This window comes from Callionymus lyra, chromosome 4, assembly GCF_982586985.1.
Source record: "Callionymus lyra chromosome 4, fCalLyr1.hap1.1, whole genome shotgun sequence".
Lineage (NCBI taxonomy): Eukaryota > Metazoa > Chordata > Actinopteri > Syngnathiformes > Callionymidae > Callionymus > Callionymus lyra.
The window spans coordinates 28,931,704-28,952,102 of NC_141821.1; the positions used below are offsets into that span (position 1 = coordinate 28,931,704).

Consider the following 20,399-nt stretch of genomic DNA (forward strand, 5'->3'; position numbering starts at 1 on the left):
CCGCGGTGAGGTACTTCAAAGTTACGGTGCTCACGACAAATTTGAACAAAACCTCAATAAACTCCACAAAATATACACTTTTAAGTACATACATCTTTTTTATCATAAAACAAATGAGCTATGGTGTAGTTAGTACAAACTTTAAAATTAAATCACCCATAATGCAGTGCGGTAGCACGACTCCGTTCTCAGTCAGCCGAGTTCCAGTCAGACATGTATGACACAACAGGCCGGCCTTTCATTTCTAAACACCATATTTTAACGTTATTTAAAATAAAATACATGTTTATAATATTAGGTTTGACCAATAGGTATACTTTTTTTTATTTTAGCTATTTATTCTTTGCGCTTAATTTAATTTTACTTGTTTCCTAAAAATGTTAAAACGTTTGCAACATGACGATTTAGGTTTGCCCTTTAAATAACTTGGAGATAGTTTCCAAGACAAAGATAATATACGTTTTCAACGATCGATGCGGACACTTTAAATAAAGTTGCTGTGTTACGTCATCAATATGCGCCAGTCACGTTTGCGAAACCAAAATAAAGCACGTTCGATGTTGGTTTGTTGGTATTCTATCCTTTCTTTTAATTGTCCTAATATACAAGACAATTAGAAAGTGAAGCCTTATTTTATGTGTTATATCACCGGAGCGAAGTACAATCTATTCGGCATGGAGGGAAGTGAGCTCTCAGCTGTAGCTGAGCTTCAGTTCAGTCAAGTTTCAGACGAGATGAAGCTTCTTCAGGTGGACTTGGATCTGGATGATACTGGAGCCAGAGCAGATCGAGGAGATGGAGAGTATTCTGTAAGATAATTATTTTCTATTGAAGCAGTAACCCACCTTTGAATACATCCATTAATGTATTGGTGTCTTCTAAATGTTTATATTCACCTTTTCACATCAAACTGTATTGTCTGATGGAAACATGCAGAAGAACGTGCTCAGGAAGCAGCGAAACTGGGAGAGACAAGTGGCAGCTAAAAAGAGTCGTCGAAAAGAAGAGAAGGAACGCAGAAAACTAAACCGAGTCAATGATAAAGGTAATATATTTATCCCCTTTTGTTTAAGGCATACAGTTGTCAGAGATGCTCAAAAGGAGGAAGACTTTTGGGTCACAGTGACTGTCACCATAGTCTTGCCCACAAAATGAAATATGCTTATTAATTCCTCAGTTGTACAACATTTAAGCAAACACATACATAACCACGACAATAAGTATTGTATTTGTCATTCTTTGCACATTTATCTGTGACTCGATCTTTGTCTTCAGTTCTTTGTGGGGTTTTCTACAAAAAAAATAAATGGCAGGAATATTAACATGTTTTCTCTCTAGGTGACCATGTGGACAGTGGTCAACTTTCTAAGCGGGTCATGAAGGCAATCACAAATGAGCGATTGATTGAAGCTCAATCCACCGGTCAGAAACTTTGCATTGACCTCAGTATGACTGAATTCATGTCTGATAAGGTAACAAAGGTGCTTCCATAACTACTTTACTGAGGATAGTATTTGATAAATCAGATTGTCCTTCAATGTTGTTCCTACCTAGGAAGTGAGCAGACTGGCTGGCCAGATTAGAAGACTGTATGGGTCGAACAAGAAGGCTGCCAAACCCTTCCATGTGTTCCTGACTGACTTGACCGAGGAAAGTCGCATTTATAAAGAGTGCACACGAATGAATGAAGGCTTTCTCAACTACAAGGTCAGCATATATCATGCTTATTGATCGTATGGATGTTATTGTTAATTGTTTTTACAGTACTCTCTAAGAGTCTTGAAACTAGACTGAGAGCAGAAGTCAGCATTTGTGAGCAACAGTATGGTTTCTTGCATAGAAGGAGGACTACAGATGCTGTATCTGCTTTAAGAATGTTTGTTGAGAAATACAAAGAAGGTCAGAGTGAGCTGCATTATGCCTTTGTAGATCTGGAAAAAGCTTATGACAGGGTGCAGAGAGAGGAACTGGTGAGGTACTGTATGAGGAAGTCGTAGCAGAGAATTATGTTAGACTGGTGCAGGACATGTTTGTTAGACCTGTGCAGGACATGTATGTTAGACCGGTGCAGGACATGTATGTTAGACCGGTGCAGGACATGTTTGTTAGACCTGTGCAGGACATGTATGTTAGACCGGTGCAGGACATGTATGTTAGACCGGTGCAGGACATGTATGTTAGACCGGTGCAGGACATGTATGTTAGACCGGTGCAGGACATGTTTGTTAGACCTGTGCAGGACATGTATGTTAGACCGGTGCAGGACATGTATGTTAGACCGGTGCAGGACATGTATGTTAGACCGGTGTAGGACATGTATGTTAGACCGGTGCAGGACATGTTTGTTAGACCTGTGCAGGACATGTATGTTAGACCGGTGCAGGACATGTATGTTAGACCGGTGCAGGACATGTATGTTAGACCGGTGCAGGACATGTATGTTAGACCGGTGCAGGACATGTTTGTTAGACCTGTGCAGGACATGTATGTTAGACCGGTGCAGGACATGTATGTTAGACCGGTGCAGGACATGCATGTTAGACCGGTGCAGGACATGTATGTTAGACCGGTGCAGGACATGTATGTTAGACCGGTGCAGGACATGTATGTTAGACCGGTGCAGGACATTTATGTTAGACCGGTGCAGGACATGTATGTTAGACCGGTGCAGGACATGCATGTTAGACCGGTGCAGGACATGCATGTTAGACCGGTGCAGGACATATATGTTAGACCGGTGCAGGACATGTATGTTAGACCGGTGCAGGACATGTATGTTAGACCGGTGCAGGACATGTATGTTAGACCGGTGCAGGACATGCATGTTAGACCGGTGCAGGACATGCATGTTAGACCGGTGCAGGACATGCATGTTAGACCGGTGCAGGACATGTATGTTAGACCGGTGCAGGACATGTATGTTAGACCGGTGCAGGACATGCATGTTAGACCGGTGCAGGACATGCATGTTAGACCGGTGCAGGACATGCATGTTAGACCGGTGCAGGACATGTATGTTAGACCGGTGCAGGACATGCATGTTAGACCGGTGCAGGACATGCATGTTAGACCGGTGCAGGACATGTATGTTAGACCGGTGCAGGACATTATATACACACAGTATATAAACTGTGAGATGTGCTGTATGTGTGACAGATGAGGTTAGACGGGAATCTCCATGGACTGTGATGTTTGCAGATGACATTGTGATCTGTGGTGAGAGCAGAGAGCAGGTGGAGGAAAGACTGCAGAGGTGGAGATATGCTCTAGAAGGAGAGGAATGAAGGTTAGTCGCAGCAAGACAGAATACGTGTTTTAAAGAGAGGAACCCAAGTGGAACCATGAGGCTACAGGGAGTGGAGAAGAAGAAGGTGAAGGATTTGAAGTATTTAGGGTCAACAGTCCAGAGCAGTGGAGATTGTGGAAAAGAGGTGAAGAAATGTGTTCAAGCTGGATGGAATGGGTGGAGAAAAGTGTCAGGAGTAATGTGTGATAAAAGAGTATCAGCCAGAATGAAAGGAAAGATGTACAAGACAGTGGTTAGAGCAGCCATGCTGTATGTTCTAGAGACGGTGACACTGTGGAAAAGGCAGGAAGCAGAACTCGAGGTAGCAGAGATGAAGATGTTGAGGTTCTCTTTGGCAATGACGAAGATGGATAGGATCAGGAATGAGTCAGTCAGAGGAACAGCACATGTTAGATGTTTTGGAGATAAGGTGAGGGAGGCCAAGATGAGATGGTTTGGTCATGTACAGAGGGGGGATAGTGAGTTTATTGGTAGAAGGAGGCTGAGGTTGGAATTGCCAGGCAGGAGGTCTAGAGGAAGACCAAAGAGAAGGTTTATAGACGTAGTGAAAGAGGACATGAGGTTGGTCGGGGTGAGAGAGGGGGATCCAGAGAACAGGGTTAGATGGAGGAGGTTGATTCTCTGTGGCGACCCCTGAAGGGAGCAGCAAAAAGGAAAAGAAGAATAATAAGAAGAGTTTTTACCGTACACTCTCGATATTAGGTAGTTACAAGCACAATAGAAGTGTCATAATGACTAAGACAATCATGGAAAATCATGATATTTTGCATCTTGCATTTATTCCTCCTGTAATATTTTCAGTTGGACAAGAGAGAAGAAAGTTGCTCGGACCTGTTCCCTGCAGAAGCCATTGTCTACCTCACGCCAGATGCTGAAGAAGGTTAGAAAAAATAATGTAATGAAATGTTTTTTTCTGGCCAGCGCCCTGCATATGCAGTTGCATTTTCCGGTCAGCAGATGGCGCAGGTCTTATGTCTATGTATCTCTTTTATCTTTAGTTCTGCAAACACTGGACCCAGAAAAGGTGTACGTTCTAGGAGGCCTCGTGGATGAAAGTGTTCAGAAGGTAACTTTCACAATTGAATGTGAACATACTGCAATTGTAGTAATGAAATCAGCTAATAAACAATTGTAATGTGACCGTTCAAAAATCTCTGTGTTATAAGCAAAACTACATTTTTATCAAAGATACTTAACAACCTACACCAATCAAAAAGTTTTAGGGTGAAAAAAAGGGTATTTCGAGCTTGTTGTGACCAGTTGAAGTATTTTCCCTTTGGAAATGTCATTCTGATTTATTTAGTGAAGGTCTTGTGTTAGAGCCGTGGATGAGGTCATGTTTGATTTTCAAGAAAACATCAGATCACTTCACAGCCTCACTTTCCTAAACACTTGTGCAGACGCTGAGTCTTTCACGGGCCAAAGAACTTTCGGTGCCGACAGCCAGACTTCCCATAGATGAATACATGACCAGGAAGTCCAACGACAAGAACTTCCACTCCAAGATCCTGGCCATCAATCAAGGTGGAGTTTTATTTAGCCATTGAATATTGATCCATTTCTATTAAATAATTTAAAAAAAAATCTAAAACATTTTTGTTGCAGTTTTCGACATCTTGTTGACGTTCAGAGAAATTGGCAGCTGGACAGAAGCCTTGCAGACATGGTTCCCCGCTGGGAAGGGTTATGTTGTCACGTCCAGGGAAATGGATCATGAAGAAGAAAGTATGAGAAGTAAAACATAAAAGATGGATTAGCAGTTTATGTTTAATGGATTTATGGAATCTGTGTGAAGTTTCCTATCTCAGGTTTTATGATAAATAGGTTTTGTGTAAATTCAACATTTCCCTGAGATTATTTTAGGACCAATTTTTAGAAAAAAATATTGAAATAATAACCAAGCCTCACACCTACTGGCAGCTAAGATTAACATAATTTATTACGTTGAGATATTCTTCTATTTTTTATTCTGAGCTAAAATAACTCGAGGCTAAAAGAGATTTACAGAATGTCTGCCTTCATCATTGCTCCTGTTTCTTTTATCGATTATTTTGTGTGTTATCTTCTTTCATTCTTTTATTCTGTTCTGACACCACAAAAACCCTATGTTGTGTTTTCAACACCTGCAATACAAGTTTCTGATTCTGAGCGTGTGTTTGTGTGCGTAGCACGCATTTATGATCCGCTGCTCTGACAATTGTTTGAACGCAGTAACACCGGAAGAGGGCGACAGAGAGCTTTAATCGTTGGTCAACTCACAGATCACCAAAGTATTTGATGAACACAGACTTGATATTTTCACTCACAAAAAACAATGCAATGAAAAGGTATTGAATGAATAATATTTTAGCATTTATTGTGTAAGTTCGTCCCCAGTAAAGCAGAATAAAATACAAAGCAAATGATGCTACAGATACTGATCTAATCACACGAAACATACTTATTCCTCCTGTTGCTCCAATGGCTGGGAAGAAAAAGGATAAATGAAAATGGAGTGAGGGATTATTGCGTCACTTTCTTATGACATAAGTCAGGAGTCCGGATGTTGTGAATAGTATCACCAACAATCTCAAGCTTGAGTCTTTGGGTGTGATACTCCATGATGGTGTAGCTGCTTCTCCAGGACAAACTGCACCAGCTTCTTCACCCACGAGGACTTGGGGTCCAGACAGACCTTCTCTCCGTTGGACAGCCCGGCTCTACAAACACAGTGGATGCGTTTGTTTTTCTTGTAATTTAATAATTCATTTAACACATTTTTACTGACATTTGTTTACATTTCCTGATTCAATTAAGTTAGTACAAAATACCAAGTATCTGCTGGACTTACATGACCTCTGTGTCAGGGCAGTGGGGTCCTTCAGGGAACAGCTTGATGCTCCTCAGACTATCAGGAGGGATGATCCTGGTCTCCACCTTCAGGCAGCGGCAGTGTGTGTTGTAGTCTCTGCTGATGGGGGGCATCCCTGTCACCCCCAAAACAATGAGATTTAGAGGCACACGTCAATGTTTATACAAACAACAACAATGACACACATGTTACACTTTCTTTCTTCTAAACCTCTGATGTTAATGTTTCAGTGTGAATTCTTGAATCAATTTAATGAATCATTAAGGGATGTGAAGTCAAACATGCTGATGCATGTTTAGACTAAATTGGATGAATGTCTAGTCAAATTAAACATCAGATTCATTTCAATCATTTCATTATTTCCTGTTCGCTATTGTTCTTTTGGGCTCTAAAGAAACTTGGTATCAGCATCATAGGGGAGATGGTGGGAAGCCCCAGGAAAGTCCATGAATGTTTTCGAGGAGAACTTTTTTTTTTTTGACATACACATCATCATTCATCATTAGATGAAAATGGAAAGCCCCAAATTGTGTTACCTTATGACAAAAACTAATATAGACAAATGGACAAATATATGTTATAAAGCCCGAAGAAACAAGCTTGTGGTTATTTAATGTTTTTTGTTATGGGTCAAGAATCTCTGGAACTTGACAAAATTATCAACAAACTATCAGATACTAAGGTGCCTCAGAAGTGCTAACCGAATTTGCAAACCCTGAAACACAATTTTAGTTGAAGGAAATTGGGTTTTGTAGTTATGTTTGCAAATTCTTTTATAATTTCAGGATATTGTAATTTAATTTAACGTTACTAAGTAAACACTCAAGTATTTATGATTACTCAGTTTGAATATATTTTTCTTGACTATCCATTATTTACAGCATTGAAACACTAAATAAGACAAAAAACAGTTTTCCTCTTAATAAAAAAACAAATTTTTAGTTTTTTTCACAAACTTAAAATTACAACTGTTGTGTCAAGTGCTCGGATCTTGCGCAAGAATAGAAATCCTCCCTCAGCACTTGCCTTACGGACGTGACACAACGTATTTATTTTGTAACTGCAAGTCATAGTGATTTTTGTTTATTTACATGGACACGTGAAAAATAAGAGATTTGATAAAGCCATTTGCTCAAAAAACACCATATAAATTCCGGTTTTAGTTGATTATCAACATCAAAGCTCCAGTGATACAAGCTGGCGTATAACTCTGTTCATTATTTATATGTGATAAGCAAAAATGAATGAATAAACATTCAATATGTTTAAATATTATTAGTTATATTTTTAAGGGCAGTGAAGAATGTGGTTATTAATATTGTTATAGAATACATATCACAAATCTGGAGACAGAAATACAATTGAAAAAAAGCAGTGACAAGGCTCTCACCATGAATCATGACCAGCAGAGACGCCACCATGAAGACGACGGCGAGCTTCATCTTGAGTCCAGACGGCTGTGCTTTAGATGCTCCTGTAGGTTGGCAGCTCAGTATTTATGTGAAGGCATCATGTGCTCGCATATCTTACAGGGTATGATCCTGAAATTTAAAAAAAAACCCAGAAGTTGTGTCGGTTTCACTTTGGCTCATGTGCAGTCATGGGACTATGCGAGCGGGGACAACACAGGGGCCCACTTGAGGTTCAAACAAAAACATTTGCTCTGCGCGATCAGACACATCCTTGTCTCGGGGTTGACTGTGGTTTACCATCTGCTCCGATGACGGGAGCTGCCACAACGAGCTGTTGTCGGTGGACACTTCGTTTGTTTATGGCCATCACCAGCCCCTCTGGGTCTGTTCTGACCTGCATTACACACAACAGTACAGTCAGTGTGCAGGAGGATATCAGGGGCCAAATCTCCTGGTTTGTTGTCGCCTCAATCACAGATTTTAATTGAATGTTTTGATTGAATGATAATAATAATTGAGAAATATCGCGCTCTCATGATTGACAGTGTGGGTCAATAATGTGGCGGGTCATGCAAAACCTCAGTTCCCTGTGACTAAAGGAGCATCATGACTCACCGTTACTATCTGAAAATGAGGTTTTCTTAGAAATAACCAAAATTATTATTAATTTCTCTGGTTTGAATAACCGTGAATAATTCTATGTAAGTCAGACATTTGCCTTTTAAATGAATGAATAATCCTCCTTTGAGTAAGTTATATATATTTCATCTAAATGTTGTTTATTCGCTGTGGTAAACAACAAGTATTTGTTTGATAATCTCATGTCATTGTGATCTAATGGATTATAATAATTAAATGTTTTAATTAACCGTCACTATAAGAGTTTTGTGTGAAATGCTGGTGCAAAATAAAGATAAGACTATACTTTAAGTGATCATTTCTATATTTCTTATGTTAAGAAATGTGTTTCTAAAGAGTTCAATGAAGAGTCGTGATATTCTTGCTGAGCGTGAAACAGACGAGAGAATAATGATTCACTTCATATGTTCTTCGTGTGGACTATTTAGGGGAGGAATATGATCGGAGTGGTTGATGTTTCTTCTTTAAAGGAGATATACCAATAACGAGTTATATTTAGATGGATCTAAAATACACTTTTCAATAAGATTTTGTACTAAAGACAGCTGACAGCTGACAGCTTTCTTGTTGTTTAGAAAATGAAAAACTATTTAAAACCTTTTTATATATTTAATTAAAATGAATTAAAATAACATATTTCTAATGACAGGTGTTTCTTGAAACCATAAAACTGATCATCAAGTTAATGTTAACGTTCATAGTTTCTTGATTATCTATTCAATTCCATTCTAGTAAAAGGTATTTAAAACAGACACAATAGGCTCCAACCACCTGTCAGGGGCCCGGTACTCCGTGGGGCCTCGGATACCACACATCAAGAAACAAAAAAACATCTGTTGTATTGATTATTACTGTCTGAAAGGCTTTATATTGTGGGGGGGAAATATTTTCTCCAAAGTACCATTATCCCGTGACTTTTTATGATACAATATGATTTCTTCAGTCAAAACATAAGCCTGTAAAGTAGATAAAATGAAGAAACAAAATCATCCTGTTGCAGGGAAACCAGCACAGGGCGCCTGCAGATACAAATGTATTTAACAGTAGTTTTTTGTTCGTTATGCTTTTTTTTTTTTTTACGTTTTCTTCTGAAGGTTGCTCCATGACAAATAGTACCGACATTAGCGATGCGAAGTGACAACCTAAAAACAAATTCAACTCTCGAGTCAAAAATTCCTGCAGTTAAAATAAATACTTTGCTTTGCACATATTGGTCCAAGAGTTGTAAAAGAAAAGTCAAAGAGGAAGGTGGCCTAGAACTGAGCTCTGTGGTACTCCACTGGTCAGCTGTAGAAGACGACACAGGGGGATTTTTAAGGTGTACAGATTTTTTTTAAATTCACTTTATTAATGCTAACTTAATCTTTTATGGACGGTGTGGTTCCAAATGTACCATTGTGTTGATGTTAAACGTGTCTTTGATGACAGTGGTCTTCGGTTGGACTAGCTGTTCCCATTCTTTTCCTCTTGAATGTATCATGTGAGACCTTTAGTTGACATTTTCCCAGAATTGGAAAAGGTCACCCAAAAATTCTTTGTTAGACTCAACCAGCTGTTACTGAGCTTCAGTAATTGCTTATTAGCAACTGTCAGTCAAGGTTTTGGGGAAACTCACTGAGAGAAAAGTCACAGTTTTAATGACTTCAATTTATTTATTTATTTCCACACTGAGGTTGTGTATGTATGTCTACTGTATTAACAAACTTTTTCTTAATTTGAATTCTATTTGTATTTTTCTTTCTGTTTTTCAAAATAACTTCTTCTTGTGTTTTATACATTTTTCCTGCTTGATTTAGTATTAGACCGCAGTTGAGTGTTAGTTGGTTCTTTATTTTCAACATGTTCTGGTTAATAATAATTAAGTGAGAAAATTGAAATCATTATAATCATTGTGCCATTTAATATTTTATTTAAAGGGTAGAGAGGATTTTTGCAATTTGCAATTATCTTTCTTTTTAACAGTTTCATCATCGTTTCACTGACAAATGCTTAAACAAACACATTATCTGTGTTTTAGTTAGAGAAGTAGACACGTGTGTAAACAAGTTAAAAGGCAAAACTCCAGTGTGTCTTAAATAGATGTTGGACGCTATTGTATCATCAGTATGTGTCTGTTTGTACAAAACCCTCTTTTCATTGAAATATTGACATTAGAAAATGTGCTTAAGCCCCACCCACTGAAAAAACTTCAGATGGAGATGAAATCTTGTTTATCATAACCACACCCACTCTGCTGTGATTGATCGAGCATCAAGGTTTGTCACCATCAATCCCAGAAGTCACCATCTTCAAGGGGCTCGTTGTATAAACAAATCGGGGTGTGATTACAGATGGCTGGAGGAGGAGTGAGGCCATTATTACATAATGCACCTCTGGTTCGCCGAGATTTCAGACGGGGGAGAACTTTATAAAGTAATACGTTTAAAACATGGTCATGATGAGAGACTTACTGCATCTTAGAGAGGAAGATTCAACATTTGAAACATGTTAGTGAGTCAGGAGAGTTGGGGTTTGACATAGTTGCCATTTTATTTACATTTTAATCATGTAACCATTAATAATTATTGATCCCGCTGCATTGGTTTCCTGGAACCAACAACAACGACATGACCCTTGATTTCAAAAGTTTTTAAATGACGAAAAGCTCAAATGTTTTTGGTCAAGGACGCTTCTTTGCTGTCCAAGCCAATGTCAGCCACGACCAATAAGGACCCGGTATGTTTGTCGTGTTCCATGATAACCAAGCTTACCACAGCTAACTAGGATAAGAAACTCATTCTTATCTTTCCTCAGTTGCACTGATTCTGTTCTCTTTGGTTCGTTCTGTTTTCTCTTGGATTAGGATTATTTTTGAGGATTATTTTTTATTTTCTGAAAAGGAATTACGCACCAGTATGTGATATAATCCGTCCTTTATTCAGTTGTGACATTTGCCTCTACACTTGCATGCAAACCCAGAAGTCTTTGCTCTTTATCCTTGAATATGAGAAGTTAAGCTTAGATGAACAAGAAGCAAGAAACATTTTTATTCAGAGCTGACTGAAAAGGACAGAAAAATTCCAAATAAATGTAAATTTAAGTGACTAAACTGATGACAAGGTTTATATAATAATATAAACAAAACCTTTTATGAAAGCTTTGTTGAGTAAAACAAAAACAGGAAACTGGTTAGAAATTAAGCAGGAATGTTGCTCCGACATCATCGTACAATGAAAAGTTTGTGTATTGAAAAAGCAATAAAGCGCCAAATACAAAAGTGTTGAATGAGCGAAGCATGTTTTTGTGTTGAATGATGTCACGAGTGCATCGTTCCTCAGGGTTGGATGTTGAGGGACACCACGCCGGAGACTTGTCTGAGAGCAGGACAGTCCAGGGTGGCGATCAGCCTGGTGGGTCCGGCTCTCTCGGGCGTTATGTACTCGGTCCAGTGGACGTAGGAACCCTCCAGGATCAGACTGGAATCCGGCAGTGAGAGGATCAGGATACGGTTTCATTCATATAAGATGTTCACAATGGTTGCTCACCTGTAGTACTTCATCTTGGGCCTCATGAGTCCCGGTCCTTCCATCCGTATGTAGACGTCCTCCAGGCTGAAGTTGAAGGGGTTTTTGAACTCCAAGCTGGCCACCATCTCCTCGTTCACTTTTTGCGGGCCAGATACCTAATACAGTTCATGTATAATGTTCCATATTAGATAGATGTATTCATTGATCAATATGATTTAACAACAAATGATTTTGATACAGTGTCAGTAAAGAGATTTATCAATTTCCAAAACCAGTTACTGTCAACCAGCCCTTCCTGGGGACCCTGAGGCATCCCCACGTCAGCTAAGACATAGTCCCTCCAGCGCCCCTGGGTCTCGCTCCTGCTAGTGACCCTGAACCCAACACCAGCGAGGCGTCTAGGAGGCCCACTCGTCAGATGCTCCTCAAATGACTCTTCTCAACACAGAGGAGCACCAGCTCTACATCAAACATCTCCCAGATGACCTCGCTTCTACCTAGAAAGATTGATTTTGGTGGCATTAATTATTTAATTTGAGCTTTATCTTGTTTTTCATACTAGATCATTTTGCGTCTCTTTATTTTAATCCTAAAGGTTGCATTCAAACATGCAAACAACCTCTGGTTCAGATTCTCTAAGCAGGTCAGATCAGAACTCTGGGATGAGTTCATAATTGTTGCTTTATCGTACCTGTTTTTGTTAAATTTCATAAAGTTTATAATGTCCTGCATCAAGAGTCCTTCCAACTTCAATATTTAGAGCAGCAACATCTGGGAAACGAACCTCGATGTTCAGTCGTGGATTGTGCAGCGTGACCACCTTCATGGACGTGACGATCTCATTGGTCTCCTTCACCTTCCCGGTGACGATGAAGTTGAGGTTGGCCTGCTCCACCAGATGCTTCATGTACTGTTTGGACTCAATCGTCACCACTTCCTTGACGGCTGTAGAACACCAGAGTTTTGGCGGTTGCCAAAAAAAACAAACATCATTTTGTTAAACCTACTAGCTTTTGGGCCCATGGTCACGGTCGGAGTCCTGAAGAAGAAGTCGGAGCTGGAGACTCCGGTGTAGTAGATCACGCTGCCGCTGATGTAAGCGGCCACCGTGCGGCGCTCATTGCTTTTGTTGACAAACTGCAGGGTCATCTCAAAGTCCTCGCCCACAGTGACTACCAGAGTGGGAAGGACCAGTTCCACCTCAGCCTCAGGTAGAGTGGACTTCTCTCGCTTACAGCCGTACTCCTCAGCTTTCTCCAGGACAGTCCTCTCCTCCGCAGTCCCTGAGGGAACATGCTGAAGATTCAACCCTCGTGTCGTTTGAAGCAGCAGAAACTTTCAGAATCAAGCTAAAACCAAACTAACATTTATCATTTATATAAAGAAAAACTAACTGAAATCATTAAGTATAACGTTGATTAAAACACTATGTAACATTTCCATCTTGATCATTTTTTTCATAATTCCTGTTTAGTTTTGAACGTTGACCTGTCGCAGTAGAACTCTCTGGTTGTAATGGTACTCTTTACTGGGTGACCCACAACACTTCTACTACTTATTGTCCTACTTCTACTTCTCCTCTACTTCTACTACTACTACTACAACTACTTCTACTACTACTTCTACTACTACTACTACTTCTACTACTACTAATACTACTACTACTACTACTTCTACTACTACTACTTCTCCTACTACTACTTCCACTACATCTACTTCTACTTCTTATTCTACTTCTACTTCTGCGTCTACCATTTCTTCTACTTCTAATTCTCCTTCTACTACTACTATGAATACTTGTACTATATATTCCACTACTACTACTACTATTTATTTTTCATCTACTTCTACTACTTCTACTTGTACTACTGCTACTTCTTCTACAACTTCTTCCACTACTACTACTTATTATACCACTACTTCTTCTACTACTACATATTCTATTTCTACATACTTCTATTACTACTACTATTACTACTACTGCTACCACTACTTATTCCACTACTACTACTACTACTACTACTACTACTACTACTACTACTACTACTACTACTACTACTACTAATACCACCACTACTTTTCCCACTACTACTACTACTACTACTACTACTACTACTACCACCACTTTTTCCACTACTACTACTACTACTTCTACTACTGCTACTACTAATACCACCACTACTTTTCCCACTACTACTACTACTACTACTACTACTACTACTACTACTAATACCACCACTACTTTTCCCACTACTACTACTACTACTACTACTACTACTACCACCACTTTTTCCACTACTACTACTACTACTACTTCTACTACTGCTACTTCTACTACTATTACTACTATTACTACTTCTTCTACTACTATTACTACTATTACTACTTCTTGCACTACTATTACTACTATTACTACTTCTTCTACATCTACTCCTGCTACTGTTGTTACACAAGTGTGGACACTCTAGATCAAGTACCCTCTGGGAACTTGTAATGCTCAGTGATGTCACGGCGAGTAAACTCTCCGATGGATTTTGTCAGAACCATCCGGCCAATGTGAGAGCGATTGACTTTGACCAGTTCCATGGTTCCATCTTTCTTTCGTGAGTAAAACACCACATCACTGTTGACCTGCAGGGGGAGCAGAAGGGGGATCAGTATCTGTCCTGAAGTGAAAATAATAAGCACTGACCTCAGCAAACACGAACGGTGCATCATAGGGGAAGCAGATCTGCCCATGTTTGACAGCATAGACAGATGCAGGTCCACATCTGTATAAGCCTTCATGTGCACAAGAAACATCAACAAATGCACTTTACTTTTTTTGAGAATTGGACATTTACCATCACTGGTCTCCTGAGGCGTTGCATCCACAACCTGCCAGCCTCCAAACCCTGCAGGAAGATCTGGTCTGGACATGTAGCACTCGTTCCAGCAGTGATAGTTCCTGCACATGCGAGCGACACAACCATCAGAATCAAGCAGGATCATACAAGTGGAAACTCCCCACAGTCGTACCAGATTGTGTCTCGTGTGCGGGTCCGGTCGACCCGTCCGTTATCATCCAGGATGATGTCACTCCTCAGGTTTCCATCATTGTCGTGAGCAGAGTTGAAATTGGTGACCACTCTGGACGGAATACCGAGGCACCGCAGGACTGTCGTGGACATGGATGTGGATTCATTAAAACTCTTTTTTCTTATTTAATAAGTAAAAAGAAAAAGAGGCTCACAGGTGTTGAAGACTCCAGCATAGACCCAACATTGAGCAAACGATACGGGCTTCATGGTCCTGGCGTAGCTGAGCAGGATGTCAGTGCTGCCCGTCCAGGAGGTCGGTGCCACGCCGTTGGTATAGTCGCCGCTCCAGTTCCCTCTCAACACGCCGTCGTCGTCACGTGCATCAAGCTGAGGGTTTTTAAAATTACAGGTAAATACACCTAACTTACACAAGGATATTTATTCGAAGCAGATGAATTTTGTATTAAAGGCACAAATTAAAAGTGTCAACTCACCATAGCTGAGGCTTTTCTCGCCACCTTGATGGGGTCTCCTCGGTTGGTGAGCGGCATCTCAGAGCGGTCCAAGACGTAAAGGCAAGCATCCAGGATTCCATAGTTAAACTAGGAGCAACCAACACACACAACACATCAATCAAACTATTATTACGTTTGATCAGTACTTACCTGTGCATAGTTCCAGTTTCTTTCTGCAACGTCGTCATGGAAGCCGTGATAGATGATCCCTGACTCGGCCATCACACACTCGTCCCTCTCTTCCTCGTCGTCCATGAACACAGAGTCATCTAGAAAACACAAGTGTTCAACTCAGTCAAGCAAGGGACCAAATCATTTCTATAGGCTAGTTTTATGATGGACGTCCGTCTTGAATAAAATAGTATAAGTTTGATTATGATATTGTCTTATCCTCGGACGCCTCATCTATCCTAACTTGTCCATTTACTAAACAATCATATCTAATTCAAGATTAATTGTTTTAAGAAGTGTTGGTGTAATAGCTGACTCTTATGGAAGTATATGTACGGAAGTAATATAACTGATATACTTCCATAGACTCTCTTTATATTAGCTTGTCGTAATCACTAGAATCTGAATCGTTCACCATATGACCATGAACATTAATCTACTACTGAAAAGCCAACCAACCTTGGACCTACAATTATACAAGTGATTGAAAAAAGGTTTCATTGTTTTTTTGTTATAAAATGAACAACACCATACTTATCTCTGTAAGTAATCATTTGATAGAAAAAATCGATGATCAGTTCACATGCAGGAATAAACACTTTATGTCTTTTGTGTCATGAGTTATTTTCATTTTATTTTGGAATTTGTCTTGCGGTTTTTTCCTGTGTTTTTGTCTACCTTGTCAGAGGCAGGTGTGCACAGCTGAGATGTCTGTGTGGCTCAGTTTCAAACGAGAAGAAATCCCCAGATCTCCTGAAGATCCAGTCTCCTGAGCACCTGGATGTTCCTTGTTTGATTCATCTTTGGATCTTTTTTGTTTGTTTTTGTACAAGTAAATACACATTTTTTACATTTTACCTCTTTGCATTTATATTTATTAAAGACACTGACTTTTTGTTATGACTGTCTGTTAAACTTTCAATCACAATTTTGTGAGATTTTTATTATTATTGGGTCGGGTGTAAGGGGTGTTATCTGCTACAGAAAAAAACAAGGATTAAAATGTCTTAAAGATGTGATGAGAGTTAAAGTAAAACCAAATGAGAAAAATAATAATAACACCGTCTTAAATGGACATTTTGAAAGATCAAAATAGATAGAATATATATCACATCCAGGAGTGGATCATATGGACGTGTACCTGCAACCCAGGGGTTGAAGAGAATGTAGAGGTCGCGGCTCGAGTCCTTCTTGGTCCTACGGATGCCGTACGGAGTGATCACAGCTATATACATGTGGTACTTCCCCACGATGCAGGTGGCTGCAGGAGTGATGCCCATGGTCACGATGTTGTCGGACGTCTCCAGGACTCGGCCGGCCCAGGAGGTCTGACGCTCGGGAGTCGGGAAGACGGGGATGTAAGTGCCTTTGCTGAAATGAGGACTGGGTCCTGGTCCAGGGGGGTTGGAAATCAATCAGAGATCGTTCACAGCAAACCAAGTCAAAAGTGACTCACCCATGACAAACTCCACTGCAAAACTGTCTTCGTCCGGTTTGTACGCGCGGTTGAAGGATATCTTGAGCTTGAACTCTTGACCTCTTCGCACGATCAGCTGATCATTGTTGTACAACATGGTGTTGTGAAGCATCTTGTTGGAGTCCCTCCGTTCTCTCATCATGTCCACATCCCAAATGTCCAGGAACTCTGATGTCACAGCAGAAAAATAACAACAATTATATTTGTTTATTGTCTTTTCTGGTCTCAGCCTGGTCAGTGGATGATGGTGTGACAACATTCTTACACATATGGTATTTTCCTACAATGCGGGTGGACCTTTTTTGAATATATTAACTATATTTTAATATTCTTGGCGACAATGTTGAACAGAAATACAACGGTTGCAGTGCATTATGAACTTGTGATAAGACAGGAATTTGAGCTTATATTGCAAATACAGGGAAATGAAAGTGTGAAAATAACTTGTACTTCACCAATACAGGGAGAGGGAAATAAAACTGACAACAATTTGACATGTGATCACGAGTTCAAGTGATAGTGTGCTGTCACTTTGAATTGTCCCAATAACACTGAACAGAGAGAAACAGGAAGTGATTTTTCACGAGTGTCAATCATGAGACACAATGCTTGGACAGATAAAGGACTTGTGTTGTAGAAACATAAGGCATATTTTCACTCACAAGGTAAAAACAACAACAGGGAGGAAATTATACCGAACAGAGTTTATTCCCTTTTAAATGAAAAAAATAAATACACAATAGGGCCAGCGTGGTAATGGCTTTTAAGAAAGATTGTAATTTCATCATTATATAACATGTATTGATCTGACAACAGAAGATCTTGAAATGTATCTATCTATATCAATTTCTTCAGGGGCCACATGTGACTGTCGTCATGGGCAATGAAGCCAAAAGAAAGAAGGAAAGAAAAGAATTAAATACAATTTTAATATATTAAAACATTTAAAAAAGTTAAATAAAAGAAATGTGCATTTTTTCAAACATTTATGTAATTAACTGTAACTAAAACAATTAACTATGTTATGGTGTTGTTATATGTTTAAATTAATATTTTATTTTTAAGGCAACTTTCAGAGGAATTTCTTGATTGAGTACTTGATCGTACTTTGACCTCATAAGGGCCGCATGAATGCAGTCTAGGGCCAGATGATGCCCTCGGGCCACAGTCAGGTCAAGGTTTTGCGACTTTATTGGCTTCTACACATGCTGAACAGCAAAACTATAATACCTTTGTTTTATCTCGGTTGCTTTTAGGTCAAAGTGACCCAAAAGCAACACAGAGGATAAAACAAGGACATTTGTTTTCGGGCCTTCGGGTCACCTTGACCCTGAGATAACGCAAGGGTTAAACGCTCCATGCTACCCCGACTCACCAGTCAGAGGTGGAATTCCTCGGGGACCTGGCACCCCAAAGAGCTCGAACTCAGGGATGTCTGAGGAGTCGGCGTTAGAGGAGTCGACGGGCGCCGCAGTACGACCTCGGCGGTTCACTTTGGGGGGCGGGCCTGTTGGAGCAGGGGGGGGCTCAGAGGGCGTGGCTGCGGCACCTTGAGTGGACATGGCTTTGGGTCGTGAATGAGATCTGGGGAGGAAAGAACCAGTCTTGAGTCACAAACGTTGGGGTGGTCTTCTGCCACCACAGTTATATAACAGCTGTTGATCTATAACGTCATTCGAGAATTGGTCGAGTAATTTGGGAGTGTTCTTGTCAAGCTTGGATTTTTCATGAGTCATCGTTTCTCACAGGGGAAGCACTGTTTTCACACACGTGCACACACAGCCACACACACACACACAGGTGGAGATGAAGGCTGTTTTTCCAAAGAACTTTTATTCTGTACTGACACCTTGACAAATTCCTATGTTGTGTTTCCAACACTAGCAATAAAAGTTTCTGATTCTAATTCTAAAAAAGGTGCTCACATTGAAATGACAAATAAATGAATCTACAGAATGTTTGGTTCACTGTATTCGTAGAGAAAAAAGTTTTACACATCCTGATTAAATAACAAGTGTGTCCATCGATTATAGCAACAAAACTGAATATTAATAGTTATTCTTACATACTTACTATTATATTGAAGCACTAACAAGCAACAATCAAATAAAATGAAAGTAAGACATGTTAATAATTTTAAAAGAGAAATACAATAGTGTTCAAAATGGAAACATTTACAATCAGCCAGTTTAAAAAGTCAGGTTTTAGGAGAGATTTTGAATTGGAATCCATAGTTACACAAAGAAAAAACAGGGTTCATAACTCCTGAATCCATCTCCCTTTATCTTCTTAATGCACGTGGACATATAAAAGCTTTTGGCTCAGCTCTATCTTTAAATAGACTGACTGATCCTCATGGCTGAAGACAGAAATACAGTTTTATTTATCTGCATAATAGTGCATATTGACTTTTGTATTCATATCCATACATTGTGTTCATATTACACACTGCCACGCCCTCCTAAATGAACTCCCATAATTCTGCACAGTCATCAATGTGATCCATCCAGAGTGAAAAAGCTCCTCCAGCTGCAGCAGATTATTTTTCTTAATCTAAATCTAAATTTAAAACGAAGAAAACCCATGACTGCTGTATTTGTCTATTGAATTACTGAATTAATGTGCAAGCATGTGCAAGAAATCATGATCATTTCTTTCATGAAAAACAGGCGTTTTTCCGTTGATGTGATTCGAGAAAGAATCAACAACATTGATTTGTTTTGACAGATTAAATGATCATCAACACCAAATAGTTTTCACACGATTTCTCAAATCTAATAGTCAAAACTCTTTTGAGTTCCCAAAAAAAAAAGATGACAACATTCAATTAAATTAGGTTGTGTATAAAAAATCTTATTCAAATGTCCTCAAGTGAGGGAACAAAGTTCTTACCTGAGGAGGTGAGAGAGAAGAGTCAAGATGAACCTGCAGGTGGAGAAACTGCTCTGACCCAAGATGGTTCAGCTGCTGATCAGACTTCTCTGCTGCTTATATATCCAGCCTGCAAGCAGTCTGTGCATGTGTGTGTGTGTGTGTGTGTGTGTGTGTGCAATAACTTTGAGGGGAAATTGTGCTTTGGTGGGTGTAGCTGAGTCCAATTTAGGAACAGGATGTGGAATCTACCATCTCTTTACCAACAGGCCAGAGGGACAAATCCTTGACAGGTCCAGCATCTTGGTCAGAGACAGTTGGGATGTGTTCTTAAAGTGTGGAAATAAAAATAGTTTGCAATACAAGAAAGAAAATGTTCATGGACAGAAATAGTAGTAAATGCTCGTGACAAACCAAGTGTAGACATGTATATGAATGTTCTGTTACTGAGTCAAGATGTTGCTCTCACTAGGATGAGAAGCTTAAGATAAGAAAACCCTTCATTCGTCCCTAGGTAGGGAAATTTGAGCTTGATCAATTCTCCATGATTGACATGTTCCATGATTATTTTCCTTGACAGCTCTTTGGAGAGAAGGTCTGTGTGGAGGTTCTTCTAAGGATTCACGAATC

The 20,399-nt window shown here is 39.7% G+C and overlaps 3 protein-coding genes and 1 pseudogene across 3 annotated transcripts; 2 read left to right on the plus strand and 2 right to left on the minus strand.

Moving 5' to 3' along the window:
* Window positions 1–529: 529 nt before the first annotated feature.
* Window positions 530–5,455, plus strand: trmt10b (tRNA methyltransferase 10B). The gene is made up of 8 exons (XM_087788186.1): window positions 530–809; window positions 937–1,045; window positions 1,339–1,472; window positions 1,555–1,707; window positions 4,109–4,187; window positions 4,306–4,373; window positions 4,708–4,831; window positions 4,913–5,455. The coding sequence occupies exons 1-8, from the start codon at window positions 636–638 to the stop codon at window positions 5,050–5,052; spliced, it is 981 nt and encodes a 326-aa protein (XP_087644312.1). The 5' UTR covers window positions 530–635; the 3' UTR covers window positions 5,053–5,455.
* A 182-nt stretch (window positions 5,456–5,637) lies between these two features.
* On the minus strand, window positions 5,638–7,660 carry cxcl19 (chemokine (C-X-C motif) ligand 19). The gene is made up of 3 exons (XM_087788187.1): window positions 7,549–7,660; window positions 6,138–6,273; window positions 5,638–6,006 (listed from the first exon to the last, which is right to left on the minus strand). Exons 1-3 carry the CDS (start codon window positions 7,598–7,600, stop codon window positions 5,877–5,879), a joined length of 318 nt encoding a protein of 105 aa, XP_087644313.1. The 5' UTR covers window positions 7,601–7,660; the 3' UTR covers window positions 5,638–5,876.
* Window positions 7,661–8,485: 825 nt separating this feature from the next.
* LOC148082411 (small nucleolar RNA U3) lies at window positions 8,486–8,655 on the plus strand (annotated as a pseudogene).
* A 2,449-nt stretch (window positions 8,656–11,104) lies between these two features.
* On the minus strand, window positions 11,105–19,937 carry f13a1b (coagulation factor XIII, A1 polypeptide b). The gene is made up of 15 exons (XM_087789600.1): window positions 19,791–19,937; window positions 18,274–18,482; window positions 16,878–17,066; window positions 16,563–16,811; window positions 15,401–15,519; window positions 15,230–15,337; window positions 14,948–15,122; window positions 14,734–14,872; window positions 14,559–14,662; window positions 14,408–14,496; window positions 14,193–14,346; window positions 12,723–12,998; window positions 12,500–12,660; window positions 11,734–11,870; window positions 11,105–11,664 (listed from the first exon to the last, which is right to left on the minus strand). Exons 2-15 carry the CDS (start codon window positions 18,458–18,460, stop codon window positions 11,523–11,525), a joined length of 2,229 nt encoding a protein of 742 aa, XP_087645726.1. The 5' UTR covers window positions 18,461–18,482; window positions 19,791–19,937; the 3' UTR covers window positions 11,105–11,522.
* Window positions 19,938–20,399: the final 462 nt, after the last annotated feature.